We start from the raw sequence: 16900 nt of genomic DNA on the forward strand, positions 1-16900 counted from the left end.
TACTCAATAAAGCCCGCGTACCCTTAGTGGTACTCGTATCACAGTTTGAGAATCACTGCAATACAGTAGAGTTAAGCCAATCAGTGGTCAAGATACCAAAGATTGGTTTGGTTTCATCTAATGGCCAATAAATAGAACTGTAATATTGATATTTTTACGTTTGGAGATGCTTAACTTCCCTCTATTTTGTCCACTAACGACGCTGAGATCATTATCCATGCGTTTGTTACGTCTCGCCTCGATTACTGTAACGTATTATTTTCGGGTCTCCCCATGTCTAGCATTAAAAGATTACAGTTGGAACAAAATGCAGCTGCTAGGCTTTTGACAAGAACAAGAAAGTTTGATCATTTTACGCCTACACTGGCTCAGCTGCACTGGCTTCCTGTGCACTTAAGGTGTGACTTTAAGGTTTTACTACTTACGTATAAAATACAGAGTCTAGCTCCAGCCAGTTTGCCCACATATGTGGTCCTCTCCAAGGTTCTCATAGTCATCATTGTCACCGACATCCCACTGGGTGTGAGTTTTCCTTGCCCTTATGTGGGCCTACCGAGGATGTCATAGTGGTTTGTGTTGTGGTTTGTGCAGCCCTTTGAGACACTAGTGATTTAGGGCTGTATAAGTGAACATTGATTGATTGATTGAACTTAGACCAAAACAAGCATAAAAAAAAATGTGATTCTGTGAAGCGGAACTTTGAAGTGCCATGGGGCGAGGAACAACTGCACAGCACCATGTGATTCCTAATTGTATTGGCATATTTTTGATTAGCATGGTAATTAGGGACAAAGTACGTCTATTAACCCAATGGTTAATGTCCTTAAAACCTAGTGACAACTCTGGCTAAGATTATTTCGTTGTGCTACAACAAAATAGACTGCAAATGAAATGCTGAATTAGAACTGACTAATAGAAGATTAAAAAAAATACATTTATCTTTATCACTTGCATTTTGTAAATGTGTGGCCTTTGGTTCTGAACAATTTTAAAAAAACGACCCGGGAAGGGCCACATTCGTGGCCGACAAGGAGGTCGGCGCCCTCAGCGTGGCGGACGACCACACAGTGGCCACATCTGTGGCCGACGAGGAGGCGGACGCGTCGTCATCGTGCCAGGCGGAAAAGCTTGGCGTGGTGCGTCAGGTGGCAGGTCTTGGCGTGGAGCTGCTACTGGTGGCGCTGGAGCTTGGCGGCGTGGTGCACACTTTTTTTTTTTTTTTACACAGAATTTTGCAAACACTATTTTATCATAAAGAATTTTTAAAATCAAATTTGGCTCACAATTTTTTATTTAATGAAAATATCAGCATCATTTGATATAAAGAAATTCAGTTTTACAAGCTTGAATTGCAAAATATTTAGTTAGACAAGTGCCAGTGTCAGAAAAAACATGTTTTAGTAAAGACACAAATCCACCAACATACGGTTAGCAGTAATTAACACTGCAGTAACTACTAACTAGTTACTATCAATAACATCCATTTTCTACCGCTTGTCCCTTTTGGGGTGATCTTATCAGCACAAGTTGTCTTATAAATATTGTTATTTTTGTTAAATATTGGTTAAAAGCCATATATTTTTTCGGTTCCACACTGGGAGATTCTATGCGAAAGAGAAACTGTCTTTAATTCTTCCTTATGTCTTGCACAATTGGAGTAATTGACAATAAAGAGTCTTTAAAGTATTTTCAACTCAATGCGTTCTCTACAGTGTGTTCTAAGGTGCGGTCAAATTTCCTTTCTAAGTGAATCTTTGACTACAAACTGAGTTGATGATTGTTTCTGACCAGTGTGTTCGTGTGTGTCTTACAATGTTTATTCATTCATTAAATCTTTTGTTGTGGCTTGAACATGAAATAGGTATTTCACCAGTGTGTATTCTCATGTGTTTTGCCAAATATCTTTTCTGATTGAAACTTCTGCCACAAACTTGACATGTGAACGGCTTCTCGCCTGTGTGTGTTCTCATGTGTTTTTTCAAATTACCTTTTTGTCCAAAAACTTTACGACACACTGAACAAGTAAACCGTTTCTCTCCAGTGTGTATTTTTATATGTGTTGTCAAATGTCCTTTCTGAGTGAAACTTTTACCACAAAATGAGCATATGAACGGTCTCTCACCAGTGTGCGTTCTCATGTGTTTGATCAAATATCTTTTCTGAACAAAACCTTTACCACAAACTGAGCATATGAATTGTTTCTTGCCAATGTGTATTCTCATGTGTTCTTTCAAATTAACTTTTTGTACAAAACCTTTACTACACACTGAACAGGTGAACAGTTTTGCTCCAGTGTGTATTGTCATGTGTGATACAAGGTTTGTTTGCTCACTGAATCTTTTGTTGCAGCTTGTACATGAAAAAGGTTTCTCTCCAGTGTGTCTTCTCATGTGTTTTGTGAAAGTTCTACTCTGAGTGAAACTTTTACCACAAACTGAGCATAAGAATGGTTTTTGTCCTGTGTGTATTCTCATGTGTTCATTCAAATTACCCTTTTGTCCAAAATCTTTTCCACACACTGAACAGGTAAACAATTTCTCTCCAGTGTGTATTCTTGTGTGTGTTGTCAAATGTCCTTTCTGAGTAAAATGTTTACCGCAAACTGAGCATATGAATGGTTTCTCTCCAGTGTGTATTCTCATGTGTATCATCTGTCTACTACAGCTATTAAAGGTTTTGTCACATTGAGAGCATTTAAAGTGCATGTTGTCAGAGTGACATGTCATACCAAGGTCATAGTCTTCATCATCAGTGTCAGAAGAGTCTGATGTTGTGTCATCGCTCTCCGATAGCGGAGGCAAGAGGTTGTCTGTTTGTGATCCTCCACAGTGTTCTACATCAACTTCTGTTGGTATGTGTTGAGTTGAGCTACAGCTCGGAGGCTCCACCTTTCTCTTCTCTTCACTTTCACCTTTGACCTCATCGTCTTCACTCTTCACAATGGCAACGATCTCTGGGAACGCCTCCAACTCTTTAACATGCTCTCCTTGACTGATGCTGTGAGCCTCTTCCTCTTTGATGTTGGAGGGCATCGGCTCCTCCTCTTCCTCTTTAATGATGGGGGTTTGTAGCTCATTTTCTTTCCTATTAATGCAGGGGAGCAGTTGCTCCTCCTCTTCCTCTTTGATGTAGGGTAGCTGTGGCTCCTCCCCTTCCTCTTTGATGTGAGGGGGCAATTGCTCCTCCTGCTTCATCCTGGAAGTATACTCCTGCTGCTCAGAATGAATATGTTTTTCCCTGTTGTCTGCAAGACACAAGAATATAAAGACATGCTTTAAAAAGCTACATCCTTGCATGAGACATTGTCCAGCACCAACACATGTCTCGGAGGATTTCATCAGTCACTATGCTGACATTCACTCTTGGCCAAGTCATGTTTGCAAATGAAAACTGCTTATCAAACATTTTACCTGCTTAAATAAATATCACCCGAAAAAAGGGCTGAACACAGCTTTTTAAACGTCATATAAAGATCTAATCTATTGAGAGAAATCAACCACAATTGTATCTACAGCATATAGAAAAGTAGTCTTAGCAGACTTGAACTAGGACGGGAGAGTGACACTATACAGCAAGGGGACACACCGACAAAAGGAAGCGGTTCTCTCGGAAGCAAAAGATGAGCAAGAGAGCTGGCTGGCTAACTCAATTCAAGGCTAGAAGACCTCCTTCACTCGTCCTAGCCAATGTTTGCTCCCTCCATGACAAAATTGACTTATTATGCCTCAGACTGTGTGTTTCAAGGGAAATGAGGAACTGGTCTGTGCCTTGTATGACAAAAATGTGGCCTAATGACAGTTAGTTAGTAGTTCAGCTTCCCAAATTGACAAACTAAAGCTTTTCCAGGTAAACCGAGATCTCTGTAGTGGTGGTGATCACTGTGTTTATGGCAACAACGTTTGGTGTACCAACAGTGAAATTATAGGACGCTAAAAAAAGCATAAAGCTAAGGAACATTTTTAAAACTTTGTTCCAACCATCCTCTGTTCCAAACTGCTTGAAGGCAGTTCCAATTATTCCTGTACGAAGGAGCTCCACGGTGACAGGTCTGAATGACTATCAGCCAGTAACCCTCACTCCGAATGTCATGAAGTGTTTCGAGAAGCTGGTCTTGGGCATGATTAAGACTTGCATCAGTGTCAAAGTGGACCCTCACCAGTACGCTTAAAGAGAGAACCACTGTACTGACGACGTAATCTCAGCAGTAGTCCACAGTCTTATGTTAGCTATCAGATGATAATGTGAGCTACGGGAAATTTGTGCAGTAGCAATAGGTATCCACTAGCTTGATAGTTCGCAGTTCTACACTGACACGAACAGCCACGCAACAAACTCAAAAGTACTGTTTAAAGAAAAAAACTATGCGATGACTGCAAACTGCAAATACAAAGTTTGAGTAAAATATGTAGGTTACTACTCTGGAAAGATCAATAATACTGAATCATTGTGGTATAATCATGTCAGTTTGACAGTATATGCGCTAGTTTTCATGGGAAATGTGGTTTTCCCTCTGGCAAAACACTAACGCTTTGGTCCATTTGTTCTGCCAAAATCAACCAAAACTGAAAGTTCCTAAGTGGGGCTTGAAAGGGGAACTGCACTTTTGGGGAATTTTGCCTATCATTCACACTCATGAAAGACATGACGACAGATTGATCTTTTTAATGCATTCTAAATATTTAATAAATTCACTCAAAAGTCTGCTTACAAAGAGCCTGTAGGAACCGTTCAGTTCTGCCTATGGAGCACCTAAAAAAATCCAAACACCTGTTTTAAATACATGATGTAAGTATATAAATAATGTAGTAGCAAGCACATTTATAATAACTTTTAACATTGACATATTTTGATCATTAAGCGATGCATTAATTTAAAAAACTCACACAATATTTGATCTTTTTTTTCTTCATCATTGATTATTACTCACTACAGTCTTTATCAATGCCAACAAACTTAATAGAACATCCCTTACTGTGCAAGGTCTGCTGTCATTAGACTGCTGGGATGTTCATATATTCCCATTTAGATGAAAAATGTCTGTATATAATCCTGGTGAAAATTCAGGGTTGGGTGGTGACAAGCGCTTTTTGTGTCGTCCTCAACAGTTCCAGGTCCTAAATGGCTGTCAAAGTGTCCTAACTTGTCAGATTAAATTCTCAGCCATTTACTTTTCAGGTGAGAAGCATGATTTGTGATATACAATAAACTTACAGGGAGCAGGGAAGCGAAGAAGCAGACAACCACTCAATGATTTAAACATAAGCACAAAAGCTTGTGATCCCGGTGCCACTATAAATACTTTGTCTGCGTTAGCGGTTACAATAACACTAATAATATCACTAATACTTGGTTAATATTTATGTCACAGCATTTTTTTATGTTTATTTTTTCGATTTTATGGGCGGAATGGTGGACCTCCCATTAGATCCGCTGTAAGCGGACTTTTATTTACACTTATTTAATATTTACAAAGCATTTTTAAAAATCCATCCATTGTTGTCCTTCATAATGATTGTGAATGACAGACAAAATTCCAAAAAAGTGCAGTTCCGCTTAAAAAAAATGTTTTTAGGGGTATCTACTGCGTGTTGCTGTTATGCGCCGAGATTATATGAAAATAATACAATATCCTAACTTTTTTGCGTGTTTTCCTCGCAGCCTGAAGCAGAGGGGGAGGAGCTTCACCTCCTTTGCTGCAGACTTGACCAAATATCCACTTCGCGTTGACGTCACTATGCACCCAGAATGCAAAATCCCACAAAAAAAAGTTTCCAAAACTGCGTGCAGGCTTCCACTTTGTAACAACATTCATAGGTTAGAAAAACTAATTTCATCATGGGTCCCCTTCAACTCTAAGTGAGTCTAGCTGTGTTGGCCCTATGAGGTGGCGACTTGTCCAGGGTGGGACCTGCCTTAAGCCAAGTGCAGCTGGGATAGGCTCTTTGCAATTGGATGAGCAGGGGTGTTTTTTTTGTTTTTTTTTCCCTTGGCCTCAGTCTGCACCCCCACTCCAGGGCCCAGGCTAAGACCGATTTTTTTTTTTTTTTTTTTTTTTTTAAAGTTTTATTTTAATCTTCTATTCTTTTCTCCCATCCCCCCCTTGTTTACCTGTATGTCATCTTTTTTGTAAGGGGCGCTGGAAGCCGGCAGACCCGTCAGCGATCCTGTTCGGTCTCCCTGTAATGTTTGTCTGATCTTGAATGGGATTGTGCTGAAAATTGTAATTTTCCTGAAGAAACTCTCCTGACGGAATAAATAAAGTACTATCTAATTTAATCGAATCTAAAAAGTGCCGAAATGGGGTACAGGGCAAACGCTTCTCATCCATGCTGTCATTGTTGAGACTATTTCGTTGTGTGAATGAATGACTTTGTACATTCGTTGAGTGAGAGTTAAATATATATCCCATTATATCATAAGCCCAATGTCAGTCATTCTAGTAATGTCTTCCTTCCACCTCCAGAGACATGCACCTGGGAGTAGGTTGATTGGCAACATTAAATTGGCCCTAGTGTGCGAATGTGAATGTTGTCTGTCTATATGTGATGGCCCTGTGATGAGGTGGTGACTTGTCCAGGGTGTACCCGGCCTTCCGCCTGAGTGCAGCTGGGATAGGCTCCAGCACCCCTGTGGCCCTTAGAGGATCAAGCGGTAGAAAATGGATAGGTGTAGCAAGAGACAAATGAATGCTTGAAGATGAGAGCGTTGAATGGAACCTACACTATTATTTGTAGACAACCTTGTCATTCATAGTATTTATCATGTTTTTACGTTTGCATTGCAGAGGCTAGAGACTTTTTTTCTATTACGGAAGAGGCCTCCAATCAAAATCATACGAGAGTGGTTAGAACATGTCTTTGACTGAGAGGGCGGTAACCTAAGGTGGTAGGATCGAAGGGCAGGTATGAAAAACTCTGTATTAAAAATAGATACACATTTTTGAATTTTGTTCACCTTAATGTCCAAATTATTATTTACAATGGGCAATTATAAAACTATTGATTTTTGTAATGTCAAATTGCTTCTTTCTTTAAACATTTCAGAAAAAGATGTTGGAACTTGGACCATCACAGCTGGTGACTCTGGTGTCTACGAGCGACAGTGGTGTTGAACTGAATGTTTTTTTTTGGTTGCTATTACAATATTTACCTGCATTAAAGGCCTACTGAAACCCACTACTACCGACCACGCAGTCTGATAGTCTATATATCAATGATGAAATATTAACACTGCAACACATGCCAATACGGCCTTTTTAGTTTACTAAATTGCAATTTTAAATTTCCCGGGAGTTTCTTGTTGAAAACGTCGCGGAATGATGACCTATACGCGTGACGTCACGGACTGTGAGGAAATATTAGCGCTGCACAAACACACAGCTAAAAGTCATCTACTTTAACCGCATAATTATACAGTATTTTGGACATCTGTGTTTCTGAATCTTTTGCAATTTGTTCATTTAATAATGGAGACTATAAAGAACAATGCTGTTGGTGGAAAGCGGTGGATTCCCTGCTGTCTTTAGCACGGAGACCCAGCCGGCGTTTCTTTGTTTGTTGTGAAAGCAGAGCGGTCAAGCGAACATGTTTTCTGTACGTCAACCAGCATGTTTTTGGATGGGGAAATTGTGATATATATCTTACCAAAGACATTCGTGGATTATTTGTCGTTCTGCAGCAGCTGTGAGTTTGGCTCCTCGGCTTCTCTTTGAGACACAGTGTGTTCAAAGCAGCCATCCGACCTCAAGGTATGTCTTTACAATCTTTACTTTACAATCTTTAAAATCTCACTAAAACACTATTAAAACAATAAGCAGATAAGGGATCTTCCTGAATGGTCCTAGTACATGTGTCTAATTACATCTGAAACGCTCACAATGCCGTCGCCCGGAGCTGACGCTTTTTTTTTTTTTTTTCTAGTCCGTCGCTATCAATATCCTCAAACACGAATCTTTCATCCTCGCTCCAATTAATGGGGAAATTGTCGCTTTCTCGGTCAGAATCGCTCGCGCAGCTGGCGTCCATGATTTTAATCAATGGGTGGATGTGAGGAGTCAGACAATCTGTGACGTCACGCGCACTACTTCCGGGAAAGGCAGGGCTTTTTTAAGAGCGACGAAAAGTTGCGAACTTTATCGTCGATTTTCTCTACTAAATCATTTCAGCAAAAATATGGCAGTATCGCGAAATTATCAAGTATGACACATAGAATGGACCTGCTATCCCCGTTTAAATAAGAAAATCTAGTGCATTAAGATGCTTTCTATGGATTGGCTTGCTGTGACATTCACAGTTTGCACTTTTTAATTCACAAGCTGTTTGCAGTGTAATAGTTTTTTCACTGTGATGTCACAATATTATTCAGGAGATGTTTTATGGGCAGATTTTTGTTGTGTAGTTGACAGTATTTATATCTAATACTGGACATGTTTGCTGTGCAATTAATTTTGCTAATATTTTCACATTATTCACTTATAATATAGGTGATATATGATGTGCAATTTACCTTGCTCAGATAGGATTTTTCTATAAAAGTAACTAATATCGTATGCACCTGTTTCTTTTCTGAGACGTACATGTAATTTGATTTTTCCTAGGCATTTGTTTATTTCAAAATTAGAAGTTGTTATGATGCTGAAATGTTCAACACAAACCTCATGTTATTATTCAGAAGACGCATTGTTTGCAGTGACGTGCAGTCTGGGTAGGCAGGTGAGGCCCAACTGCCATCATGGAAAGAAAAAAAATGTGAAAAGAAACAAAATTAATTAAATTGTTACATGTATCCAGTGGTTTTTCTTTATAAAGTTATTTTCCATTTAACTTCACCAGATGTATTTTTATTCAAAATCGCTGAATTTTCACATTTGCTGTTCAAAAATTGAGCATAGACTTGCAGTCAGTCAGCAGCCAGTTGAGCTTCCCTGTCACCATGGCAATGACTCTCTGCTGGCTGCTTTGCTGTGCAGTGAGACCTATTGCTATATGAATTATATTATACATTTCCATAGTTTAGTTAGCTGAGGTATATAATGTACAGTGTATTCTATCAACAACTGTATGTGTGTAACGTATTTCTTGTGCTGTGCAATCATAAAACGCCTGCGAAGACGCACTTTGTGGTGGAGGGCGGTAGTGATCCCAGAGATCTTTCTTGCGAATACTAGGCATCAGAAGAAGTGACAACAAACTACAGTTAGCAAGTCAACTTGCAGCGGCAGCGATCGTTTATCTTGTCTTCTTTTAACATGGATGAAGCCATATCTAAAAAAAAAAAGTTTTTCTAACCTGGACTTTCAATCGAAGCCGGAGGTAATAATTAAAAGAAGAGCATGCAACGCTGGAGCTAAAAGGTTTGCTTCAGATAGTGATCTCCATCAAGACAGAGAGACTTTTAAAACCGAAAAAAGATAAGGAATACTTCTATAAACAAGTTATTGATGCTTTTCTTTAGAAGGAGCGGAACATGGACTTTATTTATAAGTAAAGGTAAGACCATAATAACGTTTTGTTTTTTTAATTAAATGTGCTTTTTTGTGTGCTACAGTTTGTTTGTGTAAAGCAGGGGTCGGGAACCTTTTTGGCTGAGAGAGCCATGAAAGCCAAATATTTTCAAATGTATTTCCGTTAGAGCCATACCATATTTTTTTAACACTGAATACAAATGCGTGCATTTTTTAAGTAAGACCAACATTTTTAGGGTATAATGACTCTGCTATTCTTTTTAATAACATTGTTTTTTCTTGAACAGGTGCGGCAGGAAACGGATGGATGGATTAAAATGCAAGAGAATGTTTTATATTTTGAACGTTATTTTTAACATCGTGACAACCAGTGGAATTATTCATTACTTATCGTGTTAAGCAATGTCAGCTAAGATTTATCTGAGAGCCAGATGTAGCCATCAAAAGAGCCACATCTGGCTCTAGAGCCATAGGTTCCCTACCCCTGGTGTAAAGACTGCTGGTATGAGCTTTTAAACATAACCCGTTAACTGCTGCCAATCAAATGGTGAATAAAATACTCTTTATTGCAGTGGTTCTCAATCTTTTTTCAGCGATGTACCCCCTGTGAACATTGTTTTAATCCATCCATCCATCCATTTTCTACCGCTTATTCCCTTTCGGGGTCGCGGGGGGTGCTGGCGCCTATCTCAGCTACAATCGGGCGGAAGGCGGGGTACACTCTGGACAAGTCGCTACCTCATCACAGGGCCAACACAGATAGACAGACAACATTCACACTCACATTCACACACTAGGATTCAAGTACCCCCTAATCAGAGCTAAGCATTTTTGGTAGAAAAAAAGAGATAAAGAAGTAAAATACAGCACTATGTCATCCGTTTCTGATTTATTAAATTGTATAACAGTGCAAAATATTGCTCATTTGTAGTGGTCTTTCTTGAACTATTTGTAAAAAAATATATATAAAAACAGCTAAAAACTTGTTGAAAAGTAAACAAATGATTCAATTATAAAGATTTCTACACATAGAAGTAATCATCAACTTAAAGTGCCCTCTTTGGGGATTGTAAAAGAGAACAATTTGAATTCATGAACTTAATTTTAAATGTTTCTTCACACAAAAAAAAAATCTTTAACATCAATATTTATGGAACATGTCCACAAAAAATCTAGCTGTCAACACTGAATATTACATTGTTGCATTTCTTTTCACAGTTTATGAACTTACATTCATATTTTGTTGAAGTATTATTCAATCAATATATTTATAAAGGATATTTGAACTGTTGATATTTTTAGAATATTTTTGAAAAAGCTCACGTACCCCTTGGCATAACTTCAAGTACCCCCAGGGGTAACCCCCATTTGAGAACCACTGCTTTAGGGTTCATATGTTTATAAATCTGACTGTGCACGTCAGTGCCTCACCAGCCATGAACCTCACCGCAAGTCACTGATTGTTTGTAATGCAATTATTTCTCCTGTATGTTTTAATAGTTATTGGCTATCTCCTGTTGTAAGGAATGAAACTCTCATGCTAAGCATATGGGGGAAAATCGGTCAAGCAATATATCGTTTATGTTCACTAGATAACTTTAAATTTGAATTCAAAGGGGCTGTCATTCCTGCAGGTTCTTAATGCTGCTCGGCCTGCGTGATCCATGTTTGGGACCTGGCAACGAGAATATTTGACCACGTCTTACTGGCACTACATCATGAAATACACGCCTCGTGGATAACACAAAATACACATGACAGTATTTACACTCACCGTTTAGACAATGTATGTGAGTTATGGCGTCACCTCGCTAGCTCGGTCGAAATATAGCACCCACGTCGTTCTACAGTGTTTAAACACAACAAATAAGGCAACAGTAGACTGCGAAAACATATTCTAAAATATACAATCATATATTGGAATAGATTGGATTAGATGACACCGTTTCTTACCGATCGATATCTTTAAAGTCAGCATAGCATCAAGAAAACAGGAAGCAACAGCAAACCGTCACGTGGGCTTCAGTGTTCGCTGATTGGCTAACAGAGAAATTCACTGAATCTGATTGGCCCATTGGGAAGCGTGTCTCACAGTGTTCTCTGGAGATCGTACAACAAACGACCCTTTTCCACTCTACTTCGTTTTACTGAAATGTTTAACAATTTACACATATGCACATATTTAACCTAACTAAATGTGGTTTATGTTTCAGTTCGTTCTGTCTCCTGACTCTACAAACTTAACGACTGCGCTCCTTATTGATAGGCCTTTAAAATGATTACATGCTGCTACTGCAACCTTTTCGAACACGCACGCATCAAACATGATACATCACAATTCCAAGTTTCTTCATTCAACATGTTGGGAATGGAGTAGGCAGAAAATAGATACGTGAGAGTAGTACTTTATTGATTCCTTCAAGAGAGTTCCTTCAGGAAAATTAAAAATCCAGTGGCAGTGTACAGAGTTGAGATCAATGTAAAGGCCTACTGAAATGAGATGTTCTTATTTAAAACGGGGATAGCAGGTCCATTCTATGTGTCTTACTTGATCATTTTGCGATATTGCCATATTTTTGCTGTAAGGATTTAGTAGAGAACATCCACGATAAAGTTCGCAACTTTCGGTGTTAAGAGAAAAGCCATGCCTCTACCGGAAGTCGCAGAAGATGACGTCACACGTGTGGGGGCTCCTCACATATTGACATTGTTTTTAATGGGAGCCTCCAACAAAAAGTGCTATTCGGACCGAGAAAACGACAATTTCCCCATTAATTTGAGCGAGGATGAAAGATTCGTGTTTGAGGATATTGATAGCGACGGACTAGAGAAAAAAAAAAGAGAAAAAAATAAGTAAAAAAAAAAAAACGCGATTGCATTGAGACGGATTCCGATGTTTTTAAAGACATTTACTAGGATAATTCTGGGAAATCCCTTATCTTTCTATTGTGTTGCTAGTGTTTTAGTGAGTTAAATAGTACCTGATAGTCAGAATGGTGTGTCCACGGGTGTCTTGACGCGGAGTGTCTCAGGGGAGTCGACGGCAGCATGGACGGCACAAGCTCAGCTTTTCTCCGGTAAGAACTGACTTTTTAACCGCAATTTTCTCACCGAAACCTGCTGGTTGACAGCATTTCTCCGGTAAGAACTGACTTTTTAACCACAATTTTCTCACCGAAACCTGCTGGTTGACATTCGGTAGGGATCCATGTTGGCTTGACCGCGCTCTGATCCATAGGAAAGTTTCACTTCCAGGAATTTTAAACAAGGAATCACCGTGTGTTTGTGTGGCTAAAGGCTAAAGCTTCCCAACTCCATCTTTCTACTGTGACTTCTCCAATATTAATGGAACAAATTGCAAAAGATTCAGCAACACATATCTCCAAAATATTGTATAATAATGCCGTTAAAGCAGACGACTTTTAGCTGTGTGTGTGTGCAGCGCTCATATTTCCTTAAAACCCGTGACGTCTTGCGTACACGTCATTATTACATGACGTTTTCAAGACGAAACTCCCGGGAAATTTAAAATTGTAATTTAGTAAACTAAAAAGGGCGTATTGGCATGTGTTGCAATGTTAATATTTCATCATTAATATATAAACTATCAGACTGCGTGGTGGGTAGTAGTGGGTTTCAGAAGGCCTTTAAAGAGTAAAAAGTAAATAATGGGGGTACAAATGGAAACATAATAGAAAGATATTACAATAACAATAAAAATAAAAAGCAACAATATGAATACAAATATAAAATTAAAATAAGAATATACCAAGGGAAACTAGACTGTAGTGACCATGTTATGAAAAAGTATTGTACTGTTATTGTTTTGCATCCCCTGTCATCCTTGCCCCCCTCCCCAGAAAGGAGTTGTACAGTCTAATGGGTGTGGGAGAAAGGAGTTTTTGAGTCTATTAGTCCTGCACTTGGGATGAAGCAGTCTAGCACTGAACAGGCTCCTCTGGCTACTGATATCACTCTGCAGAGGGTGACTGGCATCATCCCAGGATGCTCACTAGTTTTTCCACAGTCCTCTGCCACCGTCACTTGTGAGTCCAGTTTCATTCCGATCATAGAAACGGCCCGCTTGATCAGTTTCTCCAGTCTGGAGCTGTCCTTCTTAGATGTACTGCCCCCCCACACCCGACCCCCCACCTCTCCCCCCAGCACATTTCGAAGTAGAACAGAACACTGGCAACCACAGACTGGAAGTAAATCCACAAGAGTTTTCTACAGATTTTAAAGGAGCGCAGCCTCCTGAGGAAGTACAGCCTGCTCTGTCCTTTTCTGTACAAGTGGTCCGTGTTAACAGTCCAGTCCAGCTTATTGTCCACCCAAGCCCCGAGGTACTTGAATGAGTCCACGGTCTGTACCTCGACTCCCTCGATTACAATAGGTTGTGACCTTGGACACAACCTCCCAAAGTCAATGACAATGTAGCAGAGCTTATTTAATCCTACCCCTTTTCTTCACATAGCAGTTGCTAAAGCTTTTGTTCACTTCCTGTTCTCAATTTATTCACACTATACTCAATAAGTAATAGCAATAAAAATAAATAAATAAATAGATAAATAATAATCGGTGAAGTAAGTTCTATTTCATATGGTGAGATGAGTAAGATTATCTTGAAAATGAATGAATGGATGAAATAAATTCTGAATGTTTATCATGGTTCTTCTTCTTTGTACTTTGTAAACACTTTAAGTTTGAATAGTTTCTTGAAGTGGATCATATTAGTACATCGTTTGATTTCTTTGCTTAATGAGTTCCATAATTTAATTCCACATACTGACAACACTGCTGCTATGAGTTGGCAACTTGTCCAGGGTGTACGCTGCCTTCCGCCCGAATGCAGCTGAGAAAAGCTCCATCACCCCCCGTGACCCCGAAAGGGACAAGTAGTAGAAAATGGTTTGATGGATACTGACAATACTGACCTTAGGTCCGCCGCTTAAAGATGTTTGTGTGCAACATAAACAACAAGAATAACAATACCACAATATTCATCTAAATAAAACATCAAAGCTTTGTCTTCTCATGCTAGTCCAAGCTAACAAAGTTGATTTAACTACAACGCTGGACTTTCTGTGTGGAGTTTGCATGTTCTCCCCGTGACTATATTGGTTCCCTCCAGGCATACTTGCCAACCTTGAGACCTCCAAATTCGGTAGATTGGGAGGGGTTGTTGAAGTGGGCGAGGTTGGGGGCGGGGTCAAGGGGCAGGAGTATATTTACAGCTAGAATTCACTGAGATTCAAGCATATATATATATATATATATATATATATATATATATATATATATATATATATATATATATATATATATATATGTAAATATATATATATACATTAGGGCTGCGAATCTTTGGGTGTCCCACGATTCGATTCAATATCGATTCTTGGAGTCGCGATTTGATTATACATCGATTTTTTAGATTCAAAGCGATTCTCGATTCAAAAACGATATTTTTCCGATTCAAAACGTTTCTGTATTCATTCGATAGATAGGATTTCAGCAGGATCTACCCCAGTCTGCTGAAATGCTAGCAGAGTAGTAGATTTTTTTACAAAAGCTTTTATAATTGTAAAGGACAATGTTTTATCAACTGATTGCAATAATTATAAACTTGTTTTAACTATTAAACAAACTAAAAATGCGACTGATTTTATATTTGTGAAAACATTGGACACAGTGTGTTGTCAAGCTTATGAGATGCGATGCAAGTGTAAGCCACTGGGACACTATTGTTCTTTTTTTTTTTTTTATAAATGTCTAATGATAATGTCAATGAGGCATTTTTAATCACTGCTATGCTGAAATTATAAATAATATTGATACTGTTGTTAATAATATTCATTTTTATTTCACTACTTTTGGTTTGTTCTGCGTCGTGTTTGTGACCCTTTCAGGACTGAGGGTTGTTCAGTTGGTGCTGCCCAGTGCGATGCCAAGCCACAGCCACCAGCACGTCCCCCACCACCAGTTCTTCAGCCTGCCAAGCCACAGCGGCCAACACGGCCGCCACCACCAGTCTTTCAGCCTGCTAAGCCGCAGCTTCCAGCTAGGCAACCTCCACCTGCACCACGGCTAGCACCTGTCGCTACACCACGGCTAGCTGCACCAAGTCAAAGTCCAGCACCAAATCCAAGTCAAAGTCCAGCAGCAAGTCAAAGTCTAGCACCAAGTCCACGGCTAGCACCACGACCTGCTCCACGGCTAGCGCCAATTCCAAGTCCACGGCTAGCATCAAGTCCAAGTTCAAGACCAAGTCCAAGTTCCGGACCAAGTCCAAGTTCAACACCAAGTCCAAGACCAAGTCCAAGTCCACAGCTAGCACCAAGTCCACGGCTAGCTCCAAGTCCAGGTCTGATGCTAACACCAAGTCCAAGTCCAGCTCCAAGTCCAAGACTAGCGCCACGACTTGCTCCACTGCTAGCACCAAGTCCAAGTCCCATGCTAGCACCAAATCCAAGTCCAAGTCCATGTCTGATGCAAGCATCAAGTCCAAGTCTAAGTCCACGGCTAGCACCAGTGCCTGCACCATGCCGGACCCCAGTGCCTGCACCACAACAGGTACCAGTGCCTGCACCACGCCAAGCTCCAGTGCCTGCACCACGTCAAGCTCCAGTGCCTGCACCACGCCGGGTACCAGTGCCTGCACCACTACAGGTACCAGTGCAGGTTCCACGCCAAGCTTCAGTGCCTGCACTACGCCAAGCTCCAGCACCGCAAGTAGCAGCACCGAGCTAAGCTTCGTCGCCTGCCACGATGACAACGTGTCTGCCTCCTTGTCAGCCACAGATGTGGCTACTACGTGGTCGACCGCCACGCCAAGGGCGCCGACCTCCTTGTCGGCCACGGATGCGGCCACTATGTGGTCCTCCGCCACGCCACGGGTGTCGACCTTCTTATCGGCCACGGATATGGCCGTTCCCGGGTCGTCCACCTCGTCAAGTAAAGCTGGTCTCTACGCATCGCCGCCACTTGACTCTGCCCCGGTGGATACGGGGACACGTGGTCTGGCGATCCACCGACATGTCCCCCTCCCGCCCTCACATGACTGGTAACTTTGCTATTGTTTGCATACTGCTTACTGCTTGCTGCTCCAACCTTCCTGCCATGCTATTCGGTTTTGTCCACGTCAAGTAAGAGTTTGTGTTATTTAAGCCATTGTGCTAGTTTTGTTTATAGTTCATTATTCATACCATTGAGCAAGTGTTTTTGTTTCATGTTTGTATTTTGTAGTCTAGCATTAGTACCTCCTTGTGAGCGCCCTTTGTTTGCTTATTTTTGTATTTAGTGTGTTAATAAATTAATCATGTACTCACATTCACACCTGGCTCGTTCCAAATATTCTCTGCGCTAAGAAGCAGAACAAATCCATGTTAAAGTCCTGACACCGCTAAGTAAAGGCATTGAAGCTTAGGGATGGCAATG

At 40.3% G+C, this 16900-nt stretch overlaps 1 protein-coding gene across 5 annotated transcripts; it reads right to left on the bottom strand.

Moving 5' to 3' along the window:
- Positions 1-1273: 1273 nt before the first annotated feature.
- On the bottom strand, positions 1274-16900 carry LOC133564384 (zinc finger protein OZF-like). Of its 5 annotated transcripts, XM_061918642.1 has the most exons (4): positions 11417-11539; positions 11238-11307; positions 8654-8722; positions 1274-3244 (listed from the first exon to the last, which is right to left on the bottom strand). In XM_061918642.1, the coding sequence occupies exon 4, from the start codon at positions 3192-3194 to the stop codon at positions 1821-1823; it is 1374 nt and encodes a 457-aa protein (XP_061774626.1). In that variant the 5' UTR covers positions 3195-3244; positions 8654-8722; positions 11238-11307; positions 11417-11539; the 3' UTR covers positions 1274-1820. The 5 variants fall into 5 exon arrangements, with proteins under 5 accessions (XP_061774626.1, XP_061774625.1, XP_061774627.1 ...); XM_061918641.1 differs by lacking the exon at positions 8654-8722; XM_061918643.1 differs by lacking the exon at positions 11417-11539 and having other exon boundaries at positions 11238-11409.

Source organism: Nerophis ophidion, linkage group LG13 (assembly GCF_033978795.1).
Source record: "Nerophis ophidion isolate RoL-2023_Sa linkage group LG13, RoL_Noph_v1.0, whole genome shotgun sequence".
Classification (NCBI taxonomy): domain Eukaryota; kingdom Metazoa; phylum Chordata; class Actinopteri; order Syngnathiformes; family Syngnathidae; genus Nerophis; species Nerophis ophidion.

Excerpts from the sequence above, each read along its gene's own strand:
- LOC133564384 (XM_061918640.1), bottom strand. The coding sequence starts at position 11,441 with ATGCTGACTTTAAAGATATCGATCG. Across the intron at positions 3,245-11,416 it reads GACTTTAAAGATATCGATCG|ACAACAGGGAAAAACATATT; the intron begins GTAAGAAACGGT and ends TGTGTCTTGCAG.